Below are 24,275 nucleotides of genomic sequence, written 5' to 3'. Positions count from 1 at the left end.
GTTTTAATAAAATACTAGGTTTTATTTTTTAGATTTGTTCATAGTATTTATACTTTGATTGTTTTTCAATCTGCAAAAGCCATATATGACCTTAGCTACTATCACATTTCCTTTAACTGATACTTTTGTACCTTTTCTCATTGCCTTGTAGGCAATTGCCTTGCCTCCTATTGCAAAGTGGCCTTACCAGAATGGCTTCACCTTAAATACTTGGTTTCGTATGGATCCATTAAATAACATTAATGTTGATAAGGATAAACCTTATCTTTATTGGTGAGTAATATGTTTAATTTTAGTACTTTTTTCTTTAAGTACTTGAATTCTATAAATATGTAGTCTCAAGGCAACTTAGAATATATACATGCTAAAACTATGACGACACTGTAAATTAGTTTTATTTATGTATGTATGGATGCATTTATTTTGATACTGATTCTAGTCATCTGCTTCATGATTATCATTCTTTTTCATTTGCAGTTTAAGAGTCAAAGGTACAGACTTTCTGTCCCAGTCTCCTTCAGTGTGTATCAGTTGTGGAATTTTTAGTGAGGATTACTGGTCCCTGAAAAAAATTCCAAATTTTTACCAGATTTCATTCATTTTATCTTTTTATTTACTTTGTTCTATGAGCATAACTGAAATGTGCTTTAAAAATTTTAATAATAGCTATGTAAGAAATTATAAGATTATTTAGTGTAGACAACTAGAAAGAGTTGATCAACCCAACAATGTTTTGATCTGTAAGGAGTGAAAGCTTGGTAATTTCAGTATTCCAGTAATGCACAGCACAGCATACTTACCAATAAGAACATCAAACATTCATTGATTGCCATACTATATGCTAGGCATTTTGTTTACATACATGAATTTATTTAATACTTGCAATAATCTGAAATAAGACTACCTGTGTTCAAGTGCGTCTTCACCACCTACCATTCACACTGTACTTCAACTCTAAAATGAGGAGAATAATAGTGCCTATCCCATAGGATTTAATGAGAGAATCATATTTAAAGCTCTTTGTATAATGGCTGGCTCAGAAATGTGAGCATGGAAATATGTGAGCTATTACTACTTTCTATAAAATATTATATATGGATAATAATGAGAGTAAATAATTTCAGACATAAATGGGGTTGGACTTCAAAGTGGTCATTTGGGATATCATACATTAATTTCAGTGATACCTTCATTTTTCAATGATTAAACATTTTTCTACATGGTGATTAAATTTACAGCTCAGGAGAATGCTCCTCTAGAAGAAAACAACTGTATTCATAGTTAAATCTTTTTTAAACTAAAAATGTACTCCATCTCCATCATCAACTGCATTATTTATCAAAGCTGACTCTGACCAAGTTTGTTCTTTTTCTTTTTTTTGAATTTATAAGCTATTTTCAAAGATATACTTTGTGTAAATGTGTTCTGTATTTGCTGATTGCAAATGGTCCTTAAAGGTGTATAGTCTGAAAACCCCTATAGATAAAGTCTACTTGGTGGGAGGCTTTTGTTGGCAATTGATTTGTTTTTATGTATTTCTGAGATTTTAGGTTGAAATAGTGAAAGCTTCCATAGTATTTTATTTCCTAGTTTAAATTTCTTATTTTTAGTTATTTTAAACATTTTGTATTTTTTAGTTTTTATTTGTACATATTAAGCTCCTTTTACTGTCCAGGGAAATAAGTTTGATTTTTATAAGAATGTTTAGTAGCCATTTGTTGTTTAGTTCTTTTTATCAGAGGATATTATACTATGCTCAGTTTTCCTTACAGTTTTCGTACTAGCAAAGGAGTTGGTTACTCTGCTCATTTTGTTGGCAACTGTTTAATAGTCACATCATTGAAGTCCAAAGGAAAAGGTTTTCAGCATTGTGTGAAATACGATTTTCAGCCACGCAAGGTAGGTAAAAGTAAATATTTTTATAACTCACCTGTTATGACAGAATTCTTAACGCACCTTTTATGACCTCTGTAGTACAGCTAGTGCTCGACTTACGACCACAATTGGTTCAGACAGACCGGTTGTAACACGATTTGGTAGTAAGTTGAGTAGGCTATATGTACAGTACTGTGAAATGATGTTATAAAAATGCTTAAGTCATATTTTATCATAATTTTCTTTCATTATTGTTATATATAATAATTTTCTTTGTTCATTTTATGCCATTTGTATCATCTTTACATCATTTTGTTTCTTATTTTTACATTTGTCAGGTTTAAGTAAAACACTGCATTACCAGTACAACTGGTTTAATATTTGCAAAACATACAAAATTACAAAATACAGTTGCATACAAAAATACAAAATACAGGCGTAAAAAATACCATAGGAAATATTTTCCCAATTGCAAAACATATCAAAATATATAAACATGTACAAAACAGTTTATTGGCCGTTGGTGCTTGGCTGCGGATTGTTGATGTCATCATCTGAGGCAGCAGTTGGGGTTACTGGAGTTGGTTTTTTCATCAACATGGTGAACTTTGAATTGTATGTTTCTTTTTTTCTTCATAAATTTCAAGATACGAGCGAAACACATCGTGTGCCATCTGTTCAATCCTTGCAAATCGTTAGATGTTTGGGTCCATTGCTTCGAAATGTATAAGAAGTTTATTCAGTAAAGATAAACCGTCTGATAATCCCTTAGTGGTGAACTTTCTTTCTGGCTCCTCTTCTTTCTCTGCTTCTCTTCTTTCTTCTTCCGCCACTCTTTCTTCTTCCAGTTCGATTAGCTCTTCGTTTGTAAGTTCTCCAGATTCTTTGTCTAGCAACTTTTCGACATCTTCCATTTCACACTCCAAAGAAAGGTCTTTAGCGAGTTTTACTATTTTTTCCCGAATAGTTTCAAGTTCATGTTCACTGTCAAATCCATCAAAATCATTAACGTAGCACTTAACACAATTTTTCCAGATGCCATTCATGCACTGTGTCGTCACAGCCTCCCAGGCGGTAGCGCTATTCTTGATACACATCAAAATGTTGTAGTGTTTCTAAAAATCTTGCAATGTTAGTTCTGAGTCAGCATCTATAGGGGATATTGCTTGAGCGAAGGTGGTTTGGAGATAGTTGGCCTTTAATGTAGCGATCGAACCTTGGTCCATGGGCTGGTTGAGTGGAGTCATGTTTGGCGGAAGAAAAACAAATTTTACATTGGGATGGAGATAGCCTAGATGTGGTGGGTGTCCAGGCGCAATAAAATCTTGAAAGGAATATCTTTCTCCAAACAATATTCTCGAACTTGAGGAATAAAACAGTTCATAAACCAGTCTTCAAACAATCCTTGTGTCATCCATGCTTTACGTTGAGAATGAAAGTAGATGGGCAGTGTGTGCTTGTTAACATTCTTGAATGCACGCGGGTTGTCTGAGTGATAAATTAAGAACGGCTTCAGCTTAAACCCTGCGATGTTCCTGCCAAGCAGCAGAGTTAGCCTATCCTTAAATGCTTTAAATCCCAGCATGCTTTTGGCCTCTTTGTGAATATAAGTGCTTGCTGGCATCCATTTCCAAAATAATCCAGTTTCATCAACATTGAAAATCTTTTCTGCTAGATATCCCTCATCTGTAATTAATTTATCCAGACTATCAACAAGCTTACGTGCTCCTTCCACATCCACACTCACTGCTTCTCCAGTCACTCAAACACTATGCATTTGGAATCTTTTCTTGAATCTCTGGAACTAGCCAGTACTTGCTACAAATTCTTGACTGTAATCTTCTCCAGCACGCTCCTTCAGAGTCTGAAATAGACTTCTCGCCTTCATCTGCACAGTAAAAAGACTTAATGGTGTCCGTTTTTGAATTTGATCTTCCATCCAAATATATAGCAATTTCTCCATTTCGTGGATGTGCCCACTTCGCTGCTTTGTTGTAATTGTTGATCTATGGGTGCAGAACCTTTCACAGCTTCATGAATTCTTTCTTTATCTTTCAAAATCATCGACACAGTTGAGTATGATAACTTCGTATCATGTGCACTCACATTCACTTTCTTTCCTCCTTCGTACTGCTTAATTACCTTCATTTTCGTGTCGAGATTGATGGCCTTTCTTTCCTTCTTGGCAGGCTGAGACATAGACAAAGACAATTTCCTCTTAGTAGACATCTTGGGAGGGGTTTGATGAAAAATATCCAAGACACAAAACACAAATTGCTGTACTGAGTCTGGGATTACAGTTGAAATGGTGCACACGGAGATGGTAGTGCTGCCGGAAGCTGGTCCACACTGTTGTATGCCCAGCTGGGCAACGTTTGTGCTGCCAGATGCGGAGCAGTCGTGGCTAGTGATTGTGGTCGTAAAGTCGAGTAAGTTGCGTAGGTTGTAAGTCGATCAATACCTGTATTCTCTTTCACTGGTTTTCCTATGCTTTTAATGGTTTTCTATTACCCTTGTCTGCATTTTCCTTTTACTTTTATGTCTAATTTTTATCTGCTATAAGATCAGTGTTTTGTTCTCTTATAGTGTATTTCTCTCACACTCTCTCATTATCTCAGTCTGATCGGTTCTTTGGCATTCTTTCGATAAATACTTATTATTTACTGAGTAACAGACACCATTTTAGGCATTAGAGATTTATAAATATTCGGCTTTTTTTTTTAAAGTTAAATGTTAAACCCTGAGATTAAGCAAGGCACAGATACTTTTATTTGTAGGAGATTCACCTAATCCTAGTAGTTCTGAATCTTGTTTCCTGAGATTGAAGGTTTTGTTAATTTCTGATGCTTTAATAATGCTAGCTTCAAGGAGAAGAATGTTGCTATTGTTAGTTTAGGCTCAGGAAATGTGTTTTTACTTAATATCCCAAAGAATAGCAGAGAGAAGGTCAAAACACATTTTAAAAACTGCTCTGAAGAGAAAATGCAAGTATATAATTAGAACTGTAAGAGATAATTCATTTACAATCAGGTGTCATTTTCTAGAGAGATCTTCCTGCCTGTGTACCAGACTCCATCTTTGTGTCAGAGTAACCAACCATCTGAAAGTTCAGATGAAAGAAAACAAGGATAGAATGCGTAAGAGTTTCCATCACACATGTTTAAGGCTTTGTTCCCCTTGCAGGTTCAAGTTTCTTTCTTGGATATATGACAGATTGTCAGTGTTTTTTAGGGCATACTGCCTCCTCCTAACAGAAATACTGCCTTACCCTTTGTGATTAAGGGTACTATCATAAAAGATATGATGAACCCACATGTGGTGAGGGTGAGGTCTTTATTTCTTTTTTTATATCTTTTTTTGTCTGTTTTTTTTGTTGTTGTTGCTTGTGATCTGATGTGTGTCTTGCCCTATACAGAAAAAAATATTATTTTGGATAGTATTTTCAAAAATTTGTTTTGATTTTACATGATTCTAATGAAAATATTTTCTTTATATTTAAAGGCAGCAATTGTGGTTTCTATTAAAGAATATCAGTTTAACAACAATTCTTTAACATATACTTAGAAAATAGTTGAAAAAGCAATGATTCTGAATAAATATATTCATTCATTATAATGGTGTATCTTTATTTTTTAATACGAATTGATTATTTTAATACAAATCCCATTGCCTTTGCTCTGGAAATTCTATTTTATTAGAATTAAGATGAGAACAAGATAGTTTAATAAAAGTGCCAAATTATTTTGAATTTCAGTGGAATTGATTAGAAGTACAGAGTGTTGGTATTATAATTTTCATGTTCAGATTATGTATTTTTAACAAATATTCTAGGTAATTTTTCTCATCAGACAATTTTAGGAAACAGTTAAGAGTATACATGCAAACAATTAGAGTGAAGGTATAACCGACGAAATTATCATTAACCAATAAAAAGTACTTTAATTCATTTGTTCTCACTTCTTCTATTTTATCTCTTCTTTACTGTTTACTTGTGGAAAACACATTCTCCTTTGTAAAGTTCTCAATATGCAGTGATTTTAAGGGGTCTAATCAGGAGCAGGCCCAGAGAATGATGTGGATTTTAAAAATTCTTCTGTGAAGGTTCTCATAAACCTTGAAAACTCATAAGTATTCAATTTTACTGTGTTTTAATATTCAAAATAAGTTCTTTCTCTTATTTCTTCCTTTCCTTAATTTTCCACAGATGCCCTAGCTAAGTTGTTCTTATCCTTCCCAACAAGATATTTACTGGCCTTTCCAAAATAAATCTTTACATTAAAACCTTTGCTTTCCAGCTTCACCACTTACCACCTTTTAGAACTTGTGAAGGTGGACGTACACGATTAGCATATTACCAAATAGGTAGTATGTACCCTAGACATAATTAGCTACTATTGATCTCATACTGTACTTTTCTTATCTTCAATTTCAATTCGTAATATAAATCGTATGGAGTCTTAATATGGATCTTTTTTTTTTCTTATTCCTGGTCATGTCTTTCTTTTACAAATTTCTTTTTAAGTATCAAACTAAATGCAGACTTCACTATATATACATAATTGCACTATGTACACATAGTTTCCAAGTTTATTTTTATTTTCATTAGTCAAAGTATATCAGGTCAAAAGTTAGGCTTTTGTTTTAACTATTCAAAAAGTCACTTGTGTCTATTGTCTGTAGTGTACGTTTCGATGTACCAAGGAAAGAGAAAAGTAACTTTTCTTATATATAAGTTCTATGGTCTTAAATGAGATCAGTTCATTAATTCATCAGTGCATTCATTTATCATTCACTTAATTTTATCATGTATTATTGTTACAGCCAAAAGAAAACTTTGATAAATTCCAAATCTGATTAATTTTCCTCTATAAATTATCTTACGTTAATGTTACCCTTACCCATCTAAGTGAAAATTGGAAGCCATCTTCGACTCCCCTTTTATATGTTAACACTTCCTATCAGTTCTGTTAGTTAATTCCCATCCCCATTTTAAAATTGTTAATGCTTTTGTCTTAGCTCAGCTGCTTATGGTGTCTTACCTAAACCTTTGCAGTGGTTTTTCAGTTTTATGTTTATCCACACTTGCCTTCTTACCTCACCCACGCATTGCTACCAGTTATTTTCTTTAAATATGGAGCTGATCCTTTAACTTTCCTGCTCACAATTATTTAGTTATACCACATTATGCAAAAAATGAATGCCAGGTTCTTAAAGCTCTGTTTACAATCTGGTCTTTGCCTGTTTTTGTTTTTGTTTTTCTTGCTAAACCTATACATTGAGGAAAGTTTTGTCAAGCGTCTGCTGTACCATATTAAGATTGTGCCTGAAGTTTTTTCCCCCTTTTCTACTGAACAATTCCTTTTCATCCTTCAAGCTTAGTCTTATGGTTCAATTTATTCTTTTAGTGAATACTTCTGTGATAGTCTTTCTTCTCTATTTGTCTTTCCTTCCCTGTTACTTATAGTAATTACTTTTATTACTCCCAAATCTATATTTTAGATATTATCTATTGTTTTCATTGTTTCTTTAGTGAAACTTCCTTGAGTGCGTATATGTTGTCTGTCCTTATATACCTATGATCCAAGGTTGGGGCAGGGTACTTGGCATAAAGTAGGCTGTCAATACATTTTTTGAATGAATGAATGACTCTGAAAGGTAAATAATAATCAATATTTGCATAAACAAACCTCATCATGAGGATATAGTAGATGAAAATATAATAGCAGTTTAGTTAATGTTGTCTTATTTATGAGTACCAAATATTCAAGAACTTTGCTTCATAGTTTTCATACGTTATAATATTCACAAGGAATCCATAAAGTAGGCATTATTATACCCCTTTTTCAGAGATGAAAATAGGTTCAGATATGCTAAGTAATTTGCCAAAAGCCATAGAGCTAGTAACTTGGGAACCCAATTCATGTTGTTATAAAGTAAAATTAATCCTACTCAGCACGTTATTTGGAGTAGTAAGAATTTAGTAAGTATTGTTTGAATGAGTGCTTTTCTATAATAAGTATACCAGTAAGTATAATAATACATTTAGTATTCATCTTTGAGCAACTGTCTTTGAGCAAGAAATCTTTATCTATATGTAGGCATTTATTTGTGTCTCTTTAGAAATGTAAAGTACACATTTTACTCCAGAATATAAAAATTGTGTCTTCTGTGTTGTTTAGATAGCATTCTGTTTGAATATTTTCAAACTCAGTAAAGGTGTAATATGTGTAAACTTTAAATCTTACACATGTAACATTCTGTAAGATTTTCCTTAAATTTATTTGAAGCTCATTTTTTATGTTTTTTTCTTGATAATTTTGTAATATTTAGAAACAATTGTTAAATGACTACATTAATGGTTTTCTGATTTTAATCAGCGCTAACATATATGTTGCTTTCTAATCAAGTGAAAGACTTAGTTTGCAATAAATTAATGATTACCTGGAATGAAAAGAACTTAAAAAATATGCATTTTATTTTTTAATTTATTTTATATTATAAAATATATATATTTAATTGTACTTTAGGTTCTGGGGTACATGTGCAGATCATGCAGGATTGTTGCATAGGTACATATATGGCAATGTGGTTTGCTGCCTCCATCCCCCCCATCACCTATACCTGGCATTTCTCCTCATGTTATGCCTCCCCAACCTTCCCAACCCCTGCTGTCCCCCCCAGCCCCCACCAACAGACCCCAGTGTGTGATGCTCTCCTCCCTGTGTCCATGTGTTCTCATTGTTTAACACCCATCTGAGTGAGAACATGTGGTGTTTGATTTTCTGTTCTTGTGTCAGTTTGCTGTGAATGATGGTTTCCAGATTCATCCATGTCCCTACAAAGGACACGAACTCATTGTTTTTTATGGCTGCATAATATTCCATGCTGTATATGTGCCACATTTTCCTTGTCCAGTCTATCACTGATGGGCATTTGGGTTGGTTCCAATTCTTTGCTGTTGTAAACAGTGCTGCAGTGAACATACGTGTGCATGTGTCTTTATAATAGAATGATTTATAATCCTTTGGATATATATACCCAGTAATGGGATTGCTGGGTCAAATGGAATTTCTATTTCTAGGTCCTTGAGGAGTTGCTGCACTGTCTTCCACAATGGTTGAACTAATTTACGCTCCTACCAACAGTGTAAAAGTGTTCCTGATTCTCCACATCCTCTCCAGCATCTGTTGTCTCCAGATTTTTTCATGATTGCCATTCTAACTAGCATGAGATAGTAGATCAATGTGGTTTTGATTTGCATTTCTCTAATGACCAGTGATGATGAGCATTTTTTCATATGTTTGTTGGCCTCATATATCTCTTCTTTTGAAAAGTGTCTATTCATATCCTTCACGAATTTTTGAATGGGTTTTTTTTTTCTTGTAAATCTGCTTTAGTTCTTTGTAGATTCTGGATATTAGCCCTTTGTCAGATGGGTAGATTACAAAATTTTTTTCCCATTTTGTTGGTGGCCATTCGCTCTAATGATTGTTTCTTTTGCTGTGCAGAAGCTCTGGAGTTTAATTAAATCCCATTTGTCTGTTTTGGCTTCTGTTGCCAGTGCTTTTGGTGTTTTAGTCATGAAGTCCTTGCCTATGCCTACATCCTGAATGGTTTTGCCTAGGTTTTCTTCTAGGGTTTTTATGGTGTTAGGTCTTATGTTTAAATCTTTACTCCATCTTGAGATGATTTTTGTATAAGGTGTCAGGAAGGAGTCCAGTTTCTGCTTTCTGCACATTGCTAGCCAGTTTTCCCAACACCATTTATTAAATAGGAAATCATTTCCCCATTGCTTGTTTTTGTCAGGTTTGTCAAAGATCAGATGGTTGTAGATGTGTGGCATGGTCTCCGAGGCATCTGTTCTGTTCCATTGATCTATATCTCTGCTTTGGTACCAGTACCATGCTGATTCGATTACTCTAGCCTTGTAGTATAGTTTGAAGTCACTTAGTGCAATGCCTCCAGCTTTGTTCTTTTCGCTTAGGATTGTCTGGACTATGCAGACTCTCTTTTGGTTCCATATGAAGTTTAAGGTGGTTTTTTCCAGTTCTGTGAAGAGGGTGATTGGTAGCTTGATGGCGGGGTCAGGGGGTGCGGGGGATAGCGTTGAATCTATAAATTACTTTGGGCAGTATGGCCATTTTCATGATATTGATTCTTCCTAACCGTGAGCATGGAATGTTTTTCCATCTGTTTGTGTCCTCTCTTATTTCATTGAGCAGTGGTTTGTAGTTCTCCTTGAAGAGGTCCTTTACATTCTTTGTTAGTTGTATTCCTAGATACTTTATTCTCTTTGTAGCAATTGTGAATGGGAGTTCACTCTTGATTTGCCTCTTTGTTATTCTTGTTATTGGTGTATAGGAATGCTTGTGATTTTTGCACATTGATTTTGCATCCAGAGACTTTGCTGAAGTTGCTTATCAGCTTAAGGAGATTTTGGGCTGAGATGATGGGGTCTTCTAAATTTACAATCATGTCATCTGCAAATAGAAACAATCTGACTTCCTCTTTTCCTAACTGAATACCCTTTATTTCTTTCTCTTGCCTGATTGCCTTGGTCAGAACTTCCAATACTGTGTTGAATACAAGTGGTGAGAGAGGGCATCCTTCTCTTGTGCCAATTTTCAAAGGGAATGCTTCTAGTTTTTGGCCATTCAGTATATTACTGGCTGTGGGTTGGTCACAAATAGCTCTTATTACTTTAGATATGTTCCATTGATATCTAATTTATGGAGAGTGTTTAGCCTAAAGGGCTATTGAATTTTGTCGATGGCCTTCTCTGCATCTATAGAGATAATCATGTGGTTTTTTCTTTGGTTCTGTTTATATGGTGAATTATGTTTATAGACTTGTGTATGTTGAACCAATCTTGCATCCCCAGGATGAAGCCTACTTGATCATGATGGGTAAGCTTTTTGATGTGCTGTTGCAATCGGTTTGCCAGTATTTTATTGAAGATTTTTGAATTTATGTTCATCATGCATATCAGCCTGAAGTTTTCTTTTTTGGTTGAGACTCTGCTGGGTTGTGGTATCAGGATGATGTCAGTCTCATAAAATGATTTGGGAAGGATTTCCCCTTTTTGTATTGTTTGGAATAGTTTCAGGAGTGGTACTGGCTTCTCTTTGTATGTCTGGTAGAATTCATCTGTGAACCCATCTGGACCTGGGCTTTTTTTTGGTTGGTAGGCTATTAATTGCTGCCTCAACTTCAGCCCTTGTAATTGGTCTCTTCAGGGTTTCAACTTGTTTTAGACTTGGGAGGGTGCAAGCATCTAGGAATTTCTTCCATTTCTTCCAGGTTTACTGGTTTGTGTGCATAGAGTTGTTTGTAGTAATCTCTGATGGTGGTTTGTATTTCTGTGGAATCGGTGGTGATATCCCTTTATCAGTTTTTATTGCATCTATTTGAGTCTTCTCTCATTTCTTTTTTATTATTCTGGCTAGCAGTCTGTCTATTTTGTTGATCTTTTAAAAAACCCAGCTTCTGGATTTATTGATTTTTTTTTGAAGGGTTTTTTTGTATCTCTATCTTCTTCAGTTCTGCTCTGATCTTAGTTATTTTTTTGTCTTCTGCTAGCTTTTGAGTTTTTTTGATCTTGCTCTTCTAGCTTTTTCAATTTTGATGATATGGTGTTGATTTCAGATCTTTCCTTGTTTTTCATGTGGACATTTATTGCTATATATTTTCTTCTAGACACTGCTTTAAATGACTCCCAGAGTTTCCAGTACATTGTGCCTTCCTTCTTGGTTTCAAAGAACATCTTTATTTCTGCCTTCATTTCATTGTTTATCCAATTGTCATTCAGGAGCCAGTTGTTCAGTTTCCTTGAAGTTGTATGGTTCTGAGTTAGTTTCTTAATCCTGAGTTCTAATTTGATTGCACTGTGGTTTGAGAGACTGTTTATGATTTCCATCTTTTGCATTTTCTGAGGAGTGATTTATTTCCACTTATGTGGTCAGTTTCAGAGTAGGTATGATGTGGTGCTGAGAAGAATGTATATTTTGTGGATTTGGGGTGGGGAGTTCTGTAGATGTCTATTAGGTCCACTTGTTCTAGGTCTGCGTTCAAGTCCTGGATATCCTTGTTAATTTTCTGTCTCGTTGATCTGTCCGAAAGTCTCCCATTATTATTCTGTGGGAGTCTAATTATCTTTGTAAGTCATTAAGAACTTGCTTTATGTATCTGGGTACTCCTGTATTAGGCACGTATATATTTAGGATCATTAGTTCTTGTTGCATTGATCCTTTTACTATTATGTAATGCTCTTCTTTGTCTCTTGATCTTTGTTGGCTTAAAGTCCATTTTATCAGAGACGAGGATTGCAACTCCTGCTCTTTTTTGCTCTCAATTTGCTTCATAAATCTTCCTTCACCCCTTTTTTTGAGCCTGTTTGTGTCCTTGCATGTGAGATGGGTTTCCTGGATACAGCACACTGATGGGTTTTGACTTTTTACCCAATTTGCCAGTCTGTGTCTTTTGATTGGGGCATTTAGCCCATTTACATTTAAGGTTAATATTGTTATGTCTGAATTTGATCATGCCATTTTCATGCCAGCTGGTTGTTTTGCCTGTTAGTTGATGCAGTTTCTTCACTGTATCAATGGTCTTTACCATTTGGTACATTTTTGAAGTGGCTGGTACTGGTTGTTTCTTTCCATGTTTAGTGCTTCTTTCAGGAGCTCTTGTAAGGCAGTCCTGGGGGTTACAAAATCTCTCAGCAATTGCTTGTTTGTAAAGGATTTTATTTCTTCTTTGCTTATGAAACTTAGTTTGGCTGGATATGAAATTCTAGGTTGAAAATTCTTTTCTTTAAGGATGTCGAATATTGGCCCCACTCTCTTCTGGCTTGTAGAGTTTCTGCCAAGAGATCTGCTGTGAGTCTGATGGGCTTCTCTTAGTGGGTAACCTGACCTTTCTCTCTGGCTTCCCTTAGTATTTTTCTATTCATTTCAACCCTGGTGAATCTGATGATTATCTGCCTTTGGATTGCTCTTTTTGAGGAATATCTTTGTAGTGTGTTCTGTATTTTCTGAATTTGAATGTTGGCCTGTTTTGCTAGGTTGGAGAAGTTCTCCTGGATAATATCCTGACGAGTATTTTTCAGCTTGGATTCATTCTCTCCGTCACATTCAGGAACGCTTATCAAGTGTAGATTAGGTCTTTTCACATAATCCCATATTTCTTGGAGGCTTTGTTCATTTCTTTTCACTCTTTTTTTTCTCATCTTGCCTTCTCATTTTATTTCATTGAGTTGATCTTCAATCTGTGATATCCTTTCTTCTGCTTGGGCGATTCGGCTATTGAAATTTTTGTATGCTTTGCAAAGTTCTTATGTTGTGTTTTACAGCTCCATTAAATCATTTATATTCTTCTCTAAGCTATTTATTCTGTTAGCGTTTCATCTAACCTTTTTTCAATGATCTTAGTTTGTTGGCATTGGGTTAGAACATGTTCTTTTCGCTCAGAGAGGTTTGTTAGTACCCATCTTCTGAAGCCTGTTTCTATCAGTGCATCAGACTCATTCTCCGTCTAGCTTTGTTCCTTTGTTGGTGAGGAGTTGTGATCCCTTGGAGGAGGAGAAGCATTCTGGTTTTGGGTGTTTTCATCCTTTTTGCGCTGGTTTCTTTCCATCTTCTTGGATTTATCTACCTGTGATCTTTGTAGTTGGTGACTTTCAGATGAGGTCTCTGAGTGGACATCCTTTTTGTTGATGTAGAAGCTATTTCTGTTTTGGTTTTCCTTTTAACAGCAGACCCCTCTGCTGCATGACTGTTCGAGGTCATCCCCAGACCCTGCTTGCCTGGGATCACCTGTGCAGGCTGCAGAACAGTATGAGCTGCTGCTGGTTTCCTCTTCTGTTATCTTTGTCCCAGAAGGGTACCTGCCAGATATCAGCCTGAGCTCTCCTTTATGGGTGTCTGTTTGGATATACGGGGGCCGGGGGGCTGCTTGAGGAGACAGTCTGTCCCTTATAGGAGCTCAAGTGCTGTACTGAGAGCTCCATTGTTCCATTCAGAGCTGCTGGGCAGGTACGTTTAAGTTTGCTGCAGTGGAACTCATAACTGCCTCTTTTCCCAGGTGCTCTGTCCTGGGAAGGTGGGGCTTTATTTATAAATTTCTGTGGTGCTGCTCCCTTTTTTCAGAGATGCCCTGCCAAGCAAGGTCTTTCAGCAGAGGTATTGCTGAACTGTCATGGGCTCTGCACAGCTGCTGTTTGAACTTCCTCATGGTTTTGTTTACAGAGGTATGGTTAGAACTGCCTTGGTAATGGATGTCTGCCTCAGTAATGGTGGACTGCCTTGGTAATGGCGGAGTGCCTAAGTAATGGTGGATTGCCTTGGTAGTGGCAGATGCCCCTTCTCCTCCACCAAGCTGGACCATTCTGGGTCCAGCTGCACTTGCTGTGAAACTCTCAATCCAGAGCTTTTAAGATTGCTGGTCTTTGTGGGGGTGGGACCCACCGGGCCAGATTACTTGGCTCCCTGTTTCATCCTCCTCTTTTTCAGTTGAATGGGCAGCTCTGTCTCCCAGGCATTCCAAGTGCTAATTGAAATGGCCACCCAGATTTGTGTGAGTTCTTATGTGGAAAACCACAGCACTGGCTGAAACAGCCATGCTGGAAACTCGTGGCACTGTTTGGCCCGGGAATCTCCTGGTCTGTGGACAGTAAAAACTTGTTTGGAAATGCGGTGATCACTCACCCTCAGCATTGTTCTCACTGGTAACTGTACTCCAGAGCTGTTCCTGTTTGGCCATGTTGGCTCTCTCAGAATAAGCATTTTAGACAGCTAAATGGCTTGACCTGACCTTGCTTTCATAGAAGCACATTGTTATTTTGTATTATTGACTTTTTGGAGTTCTTTAGCACACAATTGTTTTTTGAGACAGAGTCTTTCTCTGTCACCCAGGCTAGAGTACAGTGGTGCAATCTTGGCTCACTGCAACCTCTGCCTTCCAGGTTCAAGTGATTCTTGTGTCTCAGCTTCCTGAGTAGCTGGGATTACAGGCACATGCCACGACGCCTGGCTAATTTTTGTATTTTAACTACAGACGACGTTTTACCATGTTGGCCAGGCTGGTCTCAAACTTCTGAGCTCAGTTGATCTGCCCACCTTGGCTTCCTAAAGTGCTAGGATTGTAGGCATAAGCCACTGTGCCCAGCTTATTTTTTATTTCTAAATTGAAACGAACAAAATTGAATTTTGCTCAAAGTATTTTAGATACCTTGAAATGACTAATATTTTAGTGATTAAAGATTATTATTATAACTTTTTATTTCTCAAAATATGTAGGAAATAATTGAGTAGTATATTTAAATAATCTGTAGAACAAAGTTTGTGTTTTATATTTTGGTGGGAGAGAGAAACCAGACTAATTTTACCCCCTTAACTTCAGAAAGCATACTTGTTCAAATGTTTCAAATCATTTGTATTTGTCTATACTTTAGAAAAAAAATTTCTACGTTCCCTATTTTAGGCTGTTCACTCTCAAGAGAATAAAGGTGGTTTTAGAAATCAAAGCATCCATGTTAAAATAGATACCGTACTTAAAATGCTTTCTGATACCAGTAAATATAAAATGGGCACTCAGTGAACTCATTTATTGATTCCTAATAAATATTCACAAATTATTAAGTTATTAAATGTATCATCACTGGATTTACTAAATTTAGATTGTGAAATTGAAATTAATTAAATCTTACTATAAATGCTAAAATATTGTTTCTTTGACAGATCTTTCTTGATGACGCAATCCAAAATAGAATCCTAGTTTATTCTTTTTCAGTTTATACTTTTTCTGCTCACTATAATCACCTTGATTAATAATTCTATGTTTGTTTAGTTGTGTTATGTGTATTTCTTTTACTAGCTCCTAAATTGTAGGAGAACTGGTCAGCCTCAGCTATCTGCAGTGCCTGTCACAATGTAAATTTTAAATGAAGGAACACAGATAAGTTGTATTTCTGCAATTTTGGATCTTGGTATAGTGGAAGGAATATCACTCTGGAGGTCAAGGGGTTGTAGTTCTCTCTTCTCCATGAATACTCTTTATGTGCCACTTCTACCATCTGTGAAATGAGAGATGGGAAGGGGGACCTCGATGAAGTGGTATTAGATGATCATTATTAGTCTTGCCAGCTTATTCTTGTAGGGTTTTATGAAAGTTATATTGCATCTTAGACCATAATAACCAAACATACATATTAATATATTTAATTTTTTTAATTTAAGTGGTACATGATCAGCATTGTCCACATTTACAATCGATGGAGGAACAGTGAAATTCGGTGTTATGTTAATGGACAATTGGTATCTTATGGTGATATGGCTTGGCATGTTAATACAAATGATGTAAGTATTTTTCTGTCTGTATTTTAATGTGTTTAAGAGTGTGAGCTATCATTACAATATGAATTGAATAATAAAATAATTTGGTAGAAACTTAAAACTTTGAAAGTTTATTCTTTTTATTAAATGAGGCTTTCATTATTAAAGTTAGTATAAGAATGTTGCTAAAAGACATGATTAGTGATAGAAAAATAGGAACATTTGGCCAGAGTTTTCAATTTTTTAGGTCAAAAACTGTGAATCCAGTATTCTGTTTTTTCCAGCATTAATCGCTAAAAAGTGTGGTTTACCCCTTATTTAGATATGGAAGGAAGACCCTAAACAGAAATGTAACATATAGTCACTACTATTAATTACACAGTGTTATATACTATGGAGGAAAATAGTAAGTGGGGTTACAGAAAATGTAGGTGTAAGGAAGGGAGAGGCCAGATGGTCCGGAGATGATTTCAGTAGGAGTTGAGCAAGCAAGGTATGTGGGTAACTGATTCTATTCATTGGGAACAGTGAGTGCAAAGTCTTTGAGGCAGAATAGGAAAGGTCAAGGAAAAGGCAGTCAATTGGTCTGGAGCAGAGGGAGGAAGAGGCAGAATAATATTCAGAGATGAGCTTAGGCAGAAATCATTCTGGCTTTTGTAAGCAAAGCTTGGGCTTTCACATCTTACTCAACTTAAAAAATCCTTGGAAGATTTTGAGCAGACAAGTGATGTGTGCCTATATTTTAAAAGTATCATTCCGCCTGCAGTATTGAGAATATTATGAAGGGAAATTACAAAAGCAAGAAGATCACTTAAATGGCTTACTGCAATGCAACAAAGAGATTATATTTGTTTCTACCAGTATATTAGCGGTGGAACAGGTGACATAGTTGGATTCTAGGTAGAGGATCTCTAGAATTAAAGTCTCAAGGGTCCTTAACGGTTTCTCTACTTTGGACTTCCAATTGTTTACATTCTGGCCCATCAGAGCCAAAGTGAAAGGTTTGTTTTAATGCTAAAGTACCTCCAAGCTCAGTAAGATACAACTCTTTAAGCGTACCTGATTTTATTAGAACTTAACTCTTAAATACAATTCATATCTCAGTTTTGTTTGCATCTCTCTAGGCTTTCATCTCTCAAAGGACAGGTATTGCTTATCTTGTCTTATTTTCTTTTAACTAGCACTGTGTGTGTGGTTCATAATTTGCTCCCCTGGATACGGGCTTGGCAGACTACAGCTTACCAAATCTGACCCTCCCCCTGTTGCTGATTTTGTGTAAGCTGGGGGCTAATATCTTGGCTTTTAATTTTTAAAGTTTTTTTTTTTTTTTTTTAAAGACACAAATAAAGAAGAATGGGACAGTAACCAGGTGGGGCTGGCAAAATTTAAAATACTTTCTGTCTGTCCCTTTACCGGAAAAGTTGTTTTTTTCTGTCCTGGAAACTCAGAGTTGAGCCACAACCAGTAAATATTTAATAGAATGTTGTTTTCAGAATTGGAATACACAGATGAAATTCTGCTTTTTATCTTCTCTCCAGAGGAGATCTCTCCAGAATCTTTTTATTATAGAGTGAAAGAAATCCCAGTGGTCTTCTTGACTCATTAAATGATAAGACAGTATCTTGAAAAGATGTAGATTTTTCAATTATTTGTAATAGTGCTCTAAGAAATGGAGAATCCTAGACAATAACACATATATACATACTTTATATAAAGTTCCTATACTTTTAATAGAAATATTGAGCATTTAATGACAATAATTTTTTCTGTCTTTTTACTCCATCCACAATTTTTTTTTGCTACTTTATTGAAGTACCAAAGGCATTTCTTACATATATAATTTTTGCTCATTCATTCTAAGGTGTGAAATAGCCTGTGGGGGTAGGGGAAGGGAACTGACCCATGATTGCTTTCCCTGGTGTGGTGGGTGTGGTATAAGAAATAGAAGTAGGAGAGATCTTGTTAAGCTTTTGGGTTCTTCAGTGCTGAATTCTTCATGTGGAGAGCATTGTACCATCTGCTTTAAGCAGCAGATTTTAGTGTTATTGTTTATTTAATTCTGTGTAATTCCTACTGATATATGAGAAGGGATTGATTTTCTTTGTGTCTTTTACTTAGTGGAGAAATAGCGGAATAGATTCATAATTTCAAAAATAAAGTAGGATGAAAAAAATTAGACCCTTTGTGTTCATGATTGAATTGTAGAACAGTCATTCCCCTGATTCAGATCAATCTCTAGAGTTTTAAAATTAGTTTAACTTTTGTAAATAAATAATTATAAGCTCTTTTGCCTTTAGTATTTGAAAAGTGGGAAGTCTGAAAATTGAGTAGGTGGTTATTGTTTATGTTTGCTTAAACATAAATGTAAAACATGTAACTGAGCATTTTTCACAAAAAACTTGACTGGCATTTGTTATTTAAATAATAAAGTCTTAATCGTTGCTTTTTTCTGTTATTGTATTTTAAGTTATTCATGATAATGAAGGCAGATTTAAGGATTTGAACCTTTTTGTCATTAAAAATAATGCATTTGATTTTTTTTTATGACTTTTAAAAATAGAGCTATGACAAGTGCTTTCTTGGATCATCAGAAACTGCTGATGCAAATAGGGTATTCTGTGGTCAACTCGGTGCTGTGTATGTGTTCAGTGAAGCGCTCAACCCAGCACAGATATTTGCAATTCATCAATTAGGACCTGGATATAAGGTAATAATAACTGTAATTTTATAAATTCTATGGAGAGTTTTCGATGTAAAACATGGTATAATATAATTTTTAGTGAAAATATTTCCTCAATGTGGTTTAAGAATCATTTCTATTTTTTGGAATGTAGTCAGTTTTTATTGTATGTTTCTTTTTGATTTAAAGTTGCTTCTTTTCTCAACTATTTTCTCTTTATAAACTTTTTTATTCTTTAGCATATTTTCTAATATGATGACATGCCTTTGTTAACAATTCTGAAATAATCTTATAAAACTATTTTGCATAATGTATTTGAAATACAAAATTTTGAAATATATATTACATAGTGAACATAATAAAAAACATGTTAATATTACTGGTAACTTGGAGAGAAGATTTAGAAGGAAACCAAGATAATATATTGCATGGACCTGAAATTATTCAATTTTAGCTTGTATTTTTGCTTTAATTGCAGTAAGTGAGGAATTAGGTACAGCAGTGAGTATACTCATTTAGCAAAACTATTTAATTTATCATATTATTTCTATTTTTTAAGCTTTACAAACAAAGACTTTAGGTAAGGTATAGCAGGCACATATGTGAGTTAGTTTTAAATGTGGAGGACACCTGGCTAGGGGAATACATAAGGGTTTTATTTAAATCACATTGGGAATTGTGAAGTCTCAAACTACTTGGAACTGAAAGAGAATTACAAATTGTAGTCAAAGTGTTTATAATTCTGAAGGAGTACCTGTCTTGTATGGAAGTGCTATTTTTTTATTAAACTCAATTTAAATAATTAATGTGAAGGTTGTGTTATGGAAAGGGAATAGTCAACATTAAAAAATATTCCCTCTTTTGCCTTTGTATTTTTGCATTGCTGTTTCTCTTCTTATTTTTATGTCATATACATATAAAGAGAGAAAAAGAGAGACAGGGAGAAAGTTTGATTTTACCCATATTGCAAGATCTTTTTGTTCTCAGTGACTTTAATAACCATAATAATACTGAATAATAATAATGCTATTATTTTTATGTCAAGGTAACAATACTTGCTGTCATATATTTTCCATATCATTTTTTTTTACTAGCTCTAGAAATGTTGTTCTTGTATAGCTACTTTTTTTTTCATGGGTGTTTTTGTTGGGTTTGCATCCTGGTTCTGCCATTGTTGATCTTGCATAGGAATATTTTTGTAATTCACATTTTTTATTAATATGCTGCCTGATTTTTTCCTATTTCTTTGAGTTGTTTCATAAAATACTTGAAGTGTCTTTTTTAAGCTCTAATAGAATGATATTAGAGTGACAAATGAAATATAAAAAGGTAGAATATCAAGAAAATACAAATGTGTAAATCATAAATACAATATGATTGCTAATGTGAAATTTCAGAATTGATGAGAGCTTCCTGGAAGCATCAAGGAAAAGGGCTGTTGAGCAATTTTGTAATTCTTCTATTCATAAAGGAGCAAAGTTTGTCCTGAACAGCTTTGCAAACTCTGTAGTATTCTTTTCATGTCTTCCTTGTCACATTCTTGTATAACAACAGTGATAATGAGCAGTAACCTTGTCATCGTGTACACAAATAACTTATATGACATAGTATATCTTTAGTGTCTTAACACACAGTAGAGTACCTAAACTCAGAACTTTTAAGAAATAAACCTGTCAATTTGGGCATTACATCAGAGAGTATTTTGTTAAGTTTTGAAAGTTCTCAGCTTTTTGAGAACGAACAACTTTCCTTGTTGTGGGGGTTGATGATAATTCCATAGGTACATGCATTTTCTCAATTTGTAAATATTGTAAGTACAATTGCTACCATAACAGGCTTCAGCAAAAATTTTTTATATTAAAAAGTTTTCTTTAGAAATTCACAGAATATAGGGAAGGAGGAATGCAAAATTGTATTCTGAGAAGAAAAGCTGAGTTATTCACGCATTATAGTCTCAATTATCTTGGTAAAGTTACTTTCTGTGAGTGAAGGGGTAGAGGGCTTAAGGTGTGGAGAATATAATAATTAGTGGACATTTGGATAAATCACAGATGGAATTTAAATCACTTAGTGTTGTATAATAACATAGTATTTATATTTATTGCCTTAAGTTACATGGAACTTTCTTTCACTGTAATGGTCAGACAATATTTATGATTCTGAGCTTAGTATAGATGGCATGTCAACATAATGGGGGTTCTAAATTAATAAAATAAGTTAATTCTGCCTTCAAGTAATGTCATCAAATTATGTAGTCAATGGAGCCTGTCACAGATGATTTTGACCGTTGGTCACTGGACTGTTAGGTAATTTTTCTTCTGTGGAATGTTTGGTTTTGAGCATTGCAGCTTATCAGTAAATATTCTGTACCTGATTATTTTCTGGAAACAGTAAATAACTTACGGTATCACTTATTAACTTAATAAGCCATTCAGTTTGGAAAATAAAATACAGAATACAGAAAAATATTTAAAATACAGAAAGTCTTACTGTAGATTAGTATAGTAAAATTTATTGTCAGATAAGTTTACATGGATATCTATTTGGTATTCTTTAATATCTTCAATATTATAAAACCTTATATATCAGGTGGCCCTTTGATATAAGCTTGCAAATCAGATTTTAACAAAGTTTATATTTTATAATTATTACTAGACATTTTCTCATTGTTGTGTTGACCCTATGTGGCAAGCAATTAGTCTTCATTGCCAGATAGTTGAAAATTTAGCTTTGAGTTCTCTCTTTCATTTATGAAAATGATAGCATAATCGTTTTTATAATTTACTCTATATCATAATAAAGTTTTAATTGATAAGAGAAAAAGCGTAACACAACTCCCCAAATTAAGAATAACTTTAGAGGATTTCCAATAGTTATATGGAGGGGTGAGTTCCTAACAAACTGATCTTCTTACAAATAACCATTTGTAAACTCTGCACATAATACAGATAACATCTATCTGAGGGTTATGGCAGGCAGGCTTTTAGAAGTCAAAATGTGAAACAGTCAGTCTGCATGGACTGATAGCCCCATTTTTTTCTTTGATAGGAAACTTTCTGTTCAGAAAAGTTAGGGTCAGATGCTCTAGGGCAACCAGCACTGTATGGAGATTGATGGGTAACCCCAGAAAAGAGCCTGAAAGGGTTCTGAATTGCACATTTCAAAAAACTCAGTCCAGATCTCTGGCTCACCCCTGATGTCATGTATGATTATGTCAAACTGATAATAGATAATAAGTTAGGTTTCAAAACTGAGCTGAAATCTGAAATATCGCACACAGGAGGCATGAGAGTCTATAATTGTATCTAAACAAGTAGAATGATCCTCTAATACAGAAATATCAATACATTTCAAAACAATATTATCTCTACAGAGTAATAGTCCCGCTATTTAGCATATAAAACAAAAGTACTTATTCTAAAAACAGTCAGGGAAATGTGACTCATTCTCGAGGGAAGAGAAAATCATCATATACCAACTCTAAGATAAACCACATGTTGGAAATATCACATGTGGTCCATTATAACTAGTTAGGTAGAATAAAATTTACTTATAATGAATTAAAAGATAGAAAGTATCAGCTATGAAATACAACAAAATCAGATGACAATTCTAGAAGTGAAAAATATGTCAATTAAAAATAAGCTTTATGGGCTTATGAGCAGAATTAATATAATAGAGAAGTAAATGAACTTGAATATAGATTGATAGAAATTTTGAAGAGTGTTATGAAAGATTGGGGTAAAAAATAGAATCCCAGAGATGTATGGGGCAATTTTGAAATGTCTAATGAGCACAGTATAAGAGAAAGAGCCAGAAAAAATATTTGAATAAATTATGATAGAAAACTTCTCAGATTTGGTAAAAAGCTTATGTTTGTAGACTGAAGAAAATAAATTCAAAGATAACCAAAGTAGGCATATTACAGTCAAAGTGTGGAAAACCGAAGATAAAGAAAACATCATGAACACAGGCAGAGGAAAACAAGACATTGATAAGAACAATAATTGATAGAACAATAATTTGAATATCTATACACATCCCCTCAGAAAGCATGGAAGCTATAGAGGTGTAACAAAATTCTTAAAGCTCTCAAAGGAAGAAAAAAATGTACCAATCTAGCATTCTTTATCCAGCAAAAATATTCTTTAGGTCTTTTGAAAGAAAATTAAGATATTTGTTGTTACTTGACTGTCATTACTGAAGAAGAAAACCTGTATCATTAGAATTATATAAATGTAATACATATGACAACTTAGCAGAAAGATTTGGGGAGAAGCTATAAATACACCTATGTAGTTGAAAGTTCCTGTATTTTACGTGTCTTGATAGAATGATGTTGACTGCAATTCAATGGCTAAAACAAAATTAACAAAGTCAAAATTCCATATTTTTTCTTGAATGTTAGGTAAATATGTATCCAATATTTCATTTACCCACAGCATATGCTATATACCCCTCTTTCAAATTAAAGATAACAAAGGCTCAATTGAAAGGAGAAACAAAATAAATCAATGTTAGCTACTACAGATAAGGTAAACTAAATACAAATAAATAGCCTTCACTAATTGATCCATTCATTCTTTCATTAAACAATTGGGCATTGTTCTATCTGCTTGGGATATAACAATTAAATGAAACCAACAAAAATCCCTGCCTTTATGTTGGGGAAGTAGGGTGTGCAGTACCATGGGAGAAGACAGATAAAAGAAAAATATTGTCTATATGGTGATAAGAGCCATGAGACACTCAAAGCAGGTAAAAAAGATGGAAGTTGATGCTAGCCAACTGGATATCTGGAGAAGAGTTTTAAGGGCAAATGCCAGAGCAAGAATAAAGGCCATTAGCAGAAGCTTACTTCACAGATTAAAGAACACTGTGACTATGTTTTCCTGTGACTGGCACAGAAGGAACAAGGGGAGAGTCAAAGAAGATTAATTCAGAGAGCAACTGTATGCTTTCAGAGGATTGTTAGGACTTTGTTTTTGCTCTTGAGTGAGAGGGACAGCCATTGAAAAGTTTTGAGTGTCCTGTCCTGATACCAATTTTAAAAGGATCACTCTGGTTACTATGGCAAATAGGGGGAAAAGGTGGAAATAGGGGACTGGTTAGGGAGCTGTTACAGTTATTTAGTGAAGAGCTCTGGAAAGTATTCAAACTCAATTAGATTTTGGATAAAGCATATCTAAAATATCTAAAACTCCAAAAGGTCAGCTTTTAGATATACTTCGGAGGTAGTGCCAGTAGGATTTTCTGTCACTGGGAATATGGGGTAAGGGAGCAAGAGAGGACCTAGAGGAGTAAGTAATCCCATGAATTTTAGCTTGACCAACTGAGCTGATAGAGTTGTCGTTTACTGAGGTGGAGAAGGCTATGAAGAAATAAGGTTT

At 34.6% G+C, this 24,275-nt stretch overlaps 1 protein-coding gene across 16 annotated transcripts in view; it reads left to right on the top strand.

Moving 5' to 3' along the window:
• Positions 1-24,275, top strand: part of NBEA (neurobeachin) — a 702,569-nt gene that overhangs the window by 103,504 nt on the left and 574,790 nt on the right. For all 16 annotated transcript variants that reach the window (XM_074387836.1, XM_074387843.1, XM_074387839.1 and 13 more), the window contains exons 5-8: positions 152-273; positions 1,773-1,899; positions 16,110-16,229; positions 18,766-18,912. In XM_074387836.1, coding sequence (XP_074243937.1) covers positions 152-273; positions 1,773-1,899; positions 16,110-16,229; positions 18,766-18,912 — 516 coding nt within the window. The remainder of the gene's footprint in view (positions 1-151; positions 274-1,772; positions 1,900-16,109; positions 16,230-18,765; positions 18,913-24,275) is intronic.

This window comes from Saimiri boliviensis, chromosome 16 (assembly GCF_048565385.1).
Source record: "Saimiri boliviensis isolate mSaiBol1 chromosome 16, mSaiBol1.pri, whole genome shotgun sequence".
In the NCBI taxonomy this organism is placed as follows: Eukaryota; Metazoa; Chordata; class Mammalia; order Primates; family Cebidae; genus Saimiri; species Saimiri boliviensis.
This window is presented reverse-complemented; position numbering and strand designations above follow the sequence as displayed.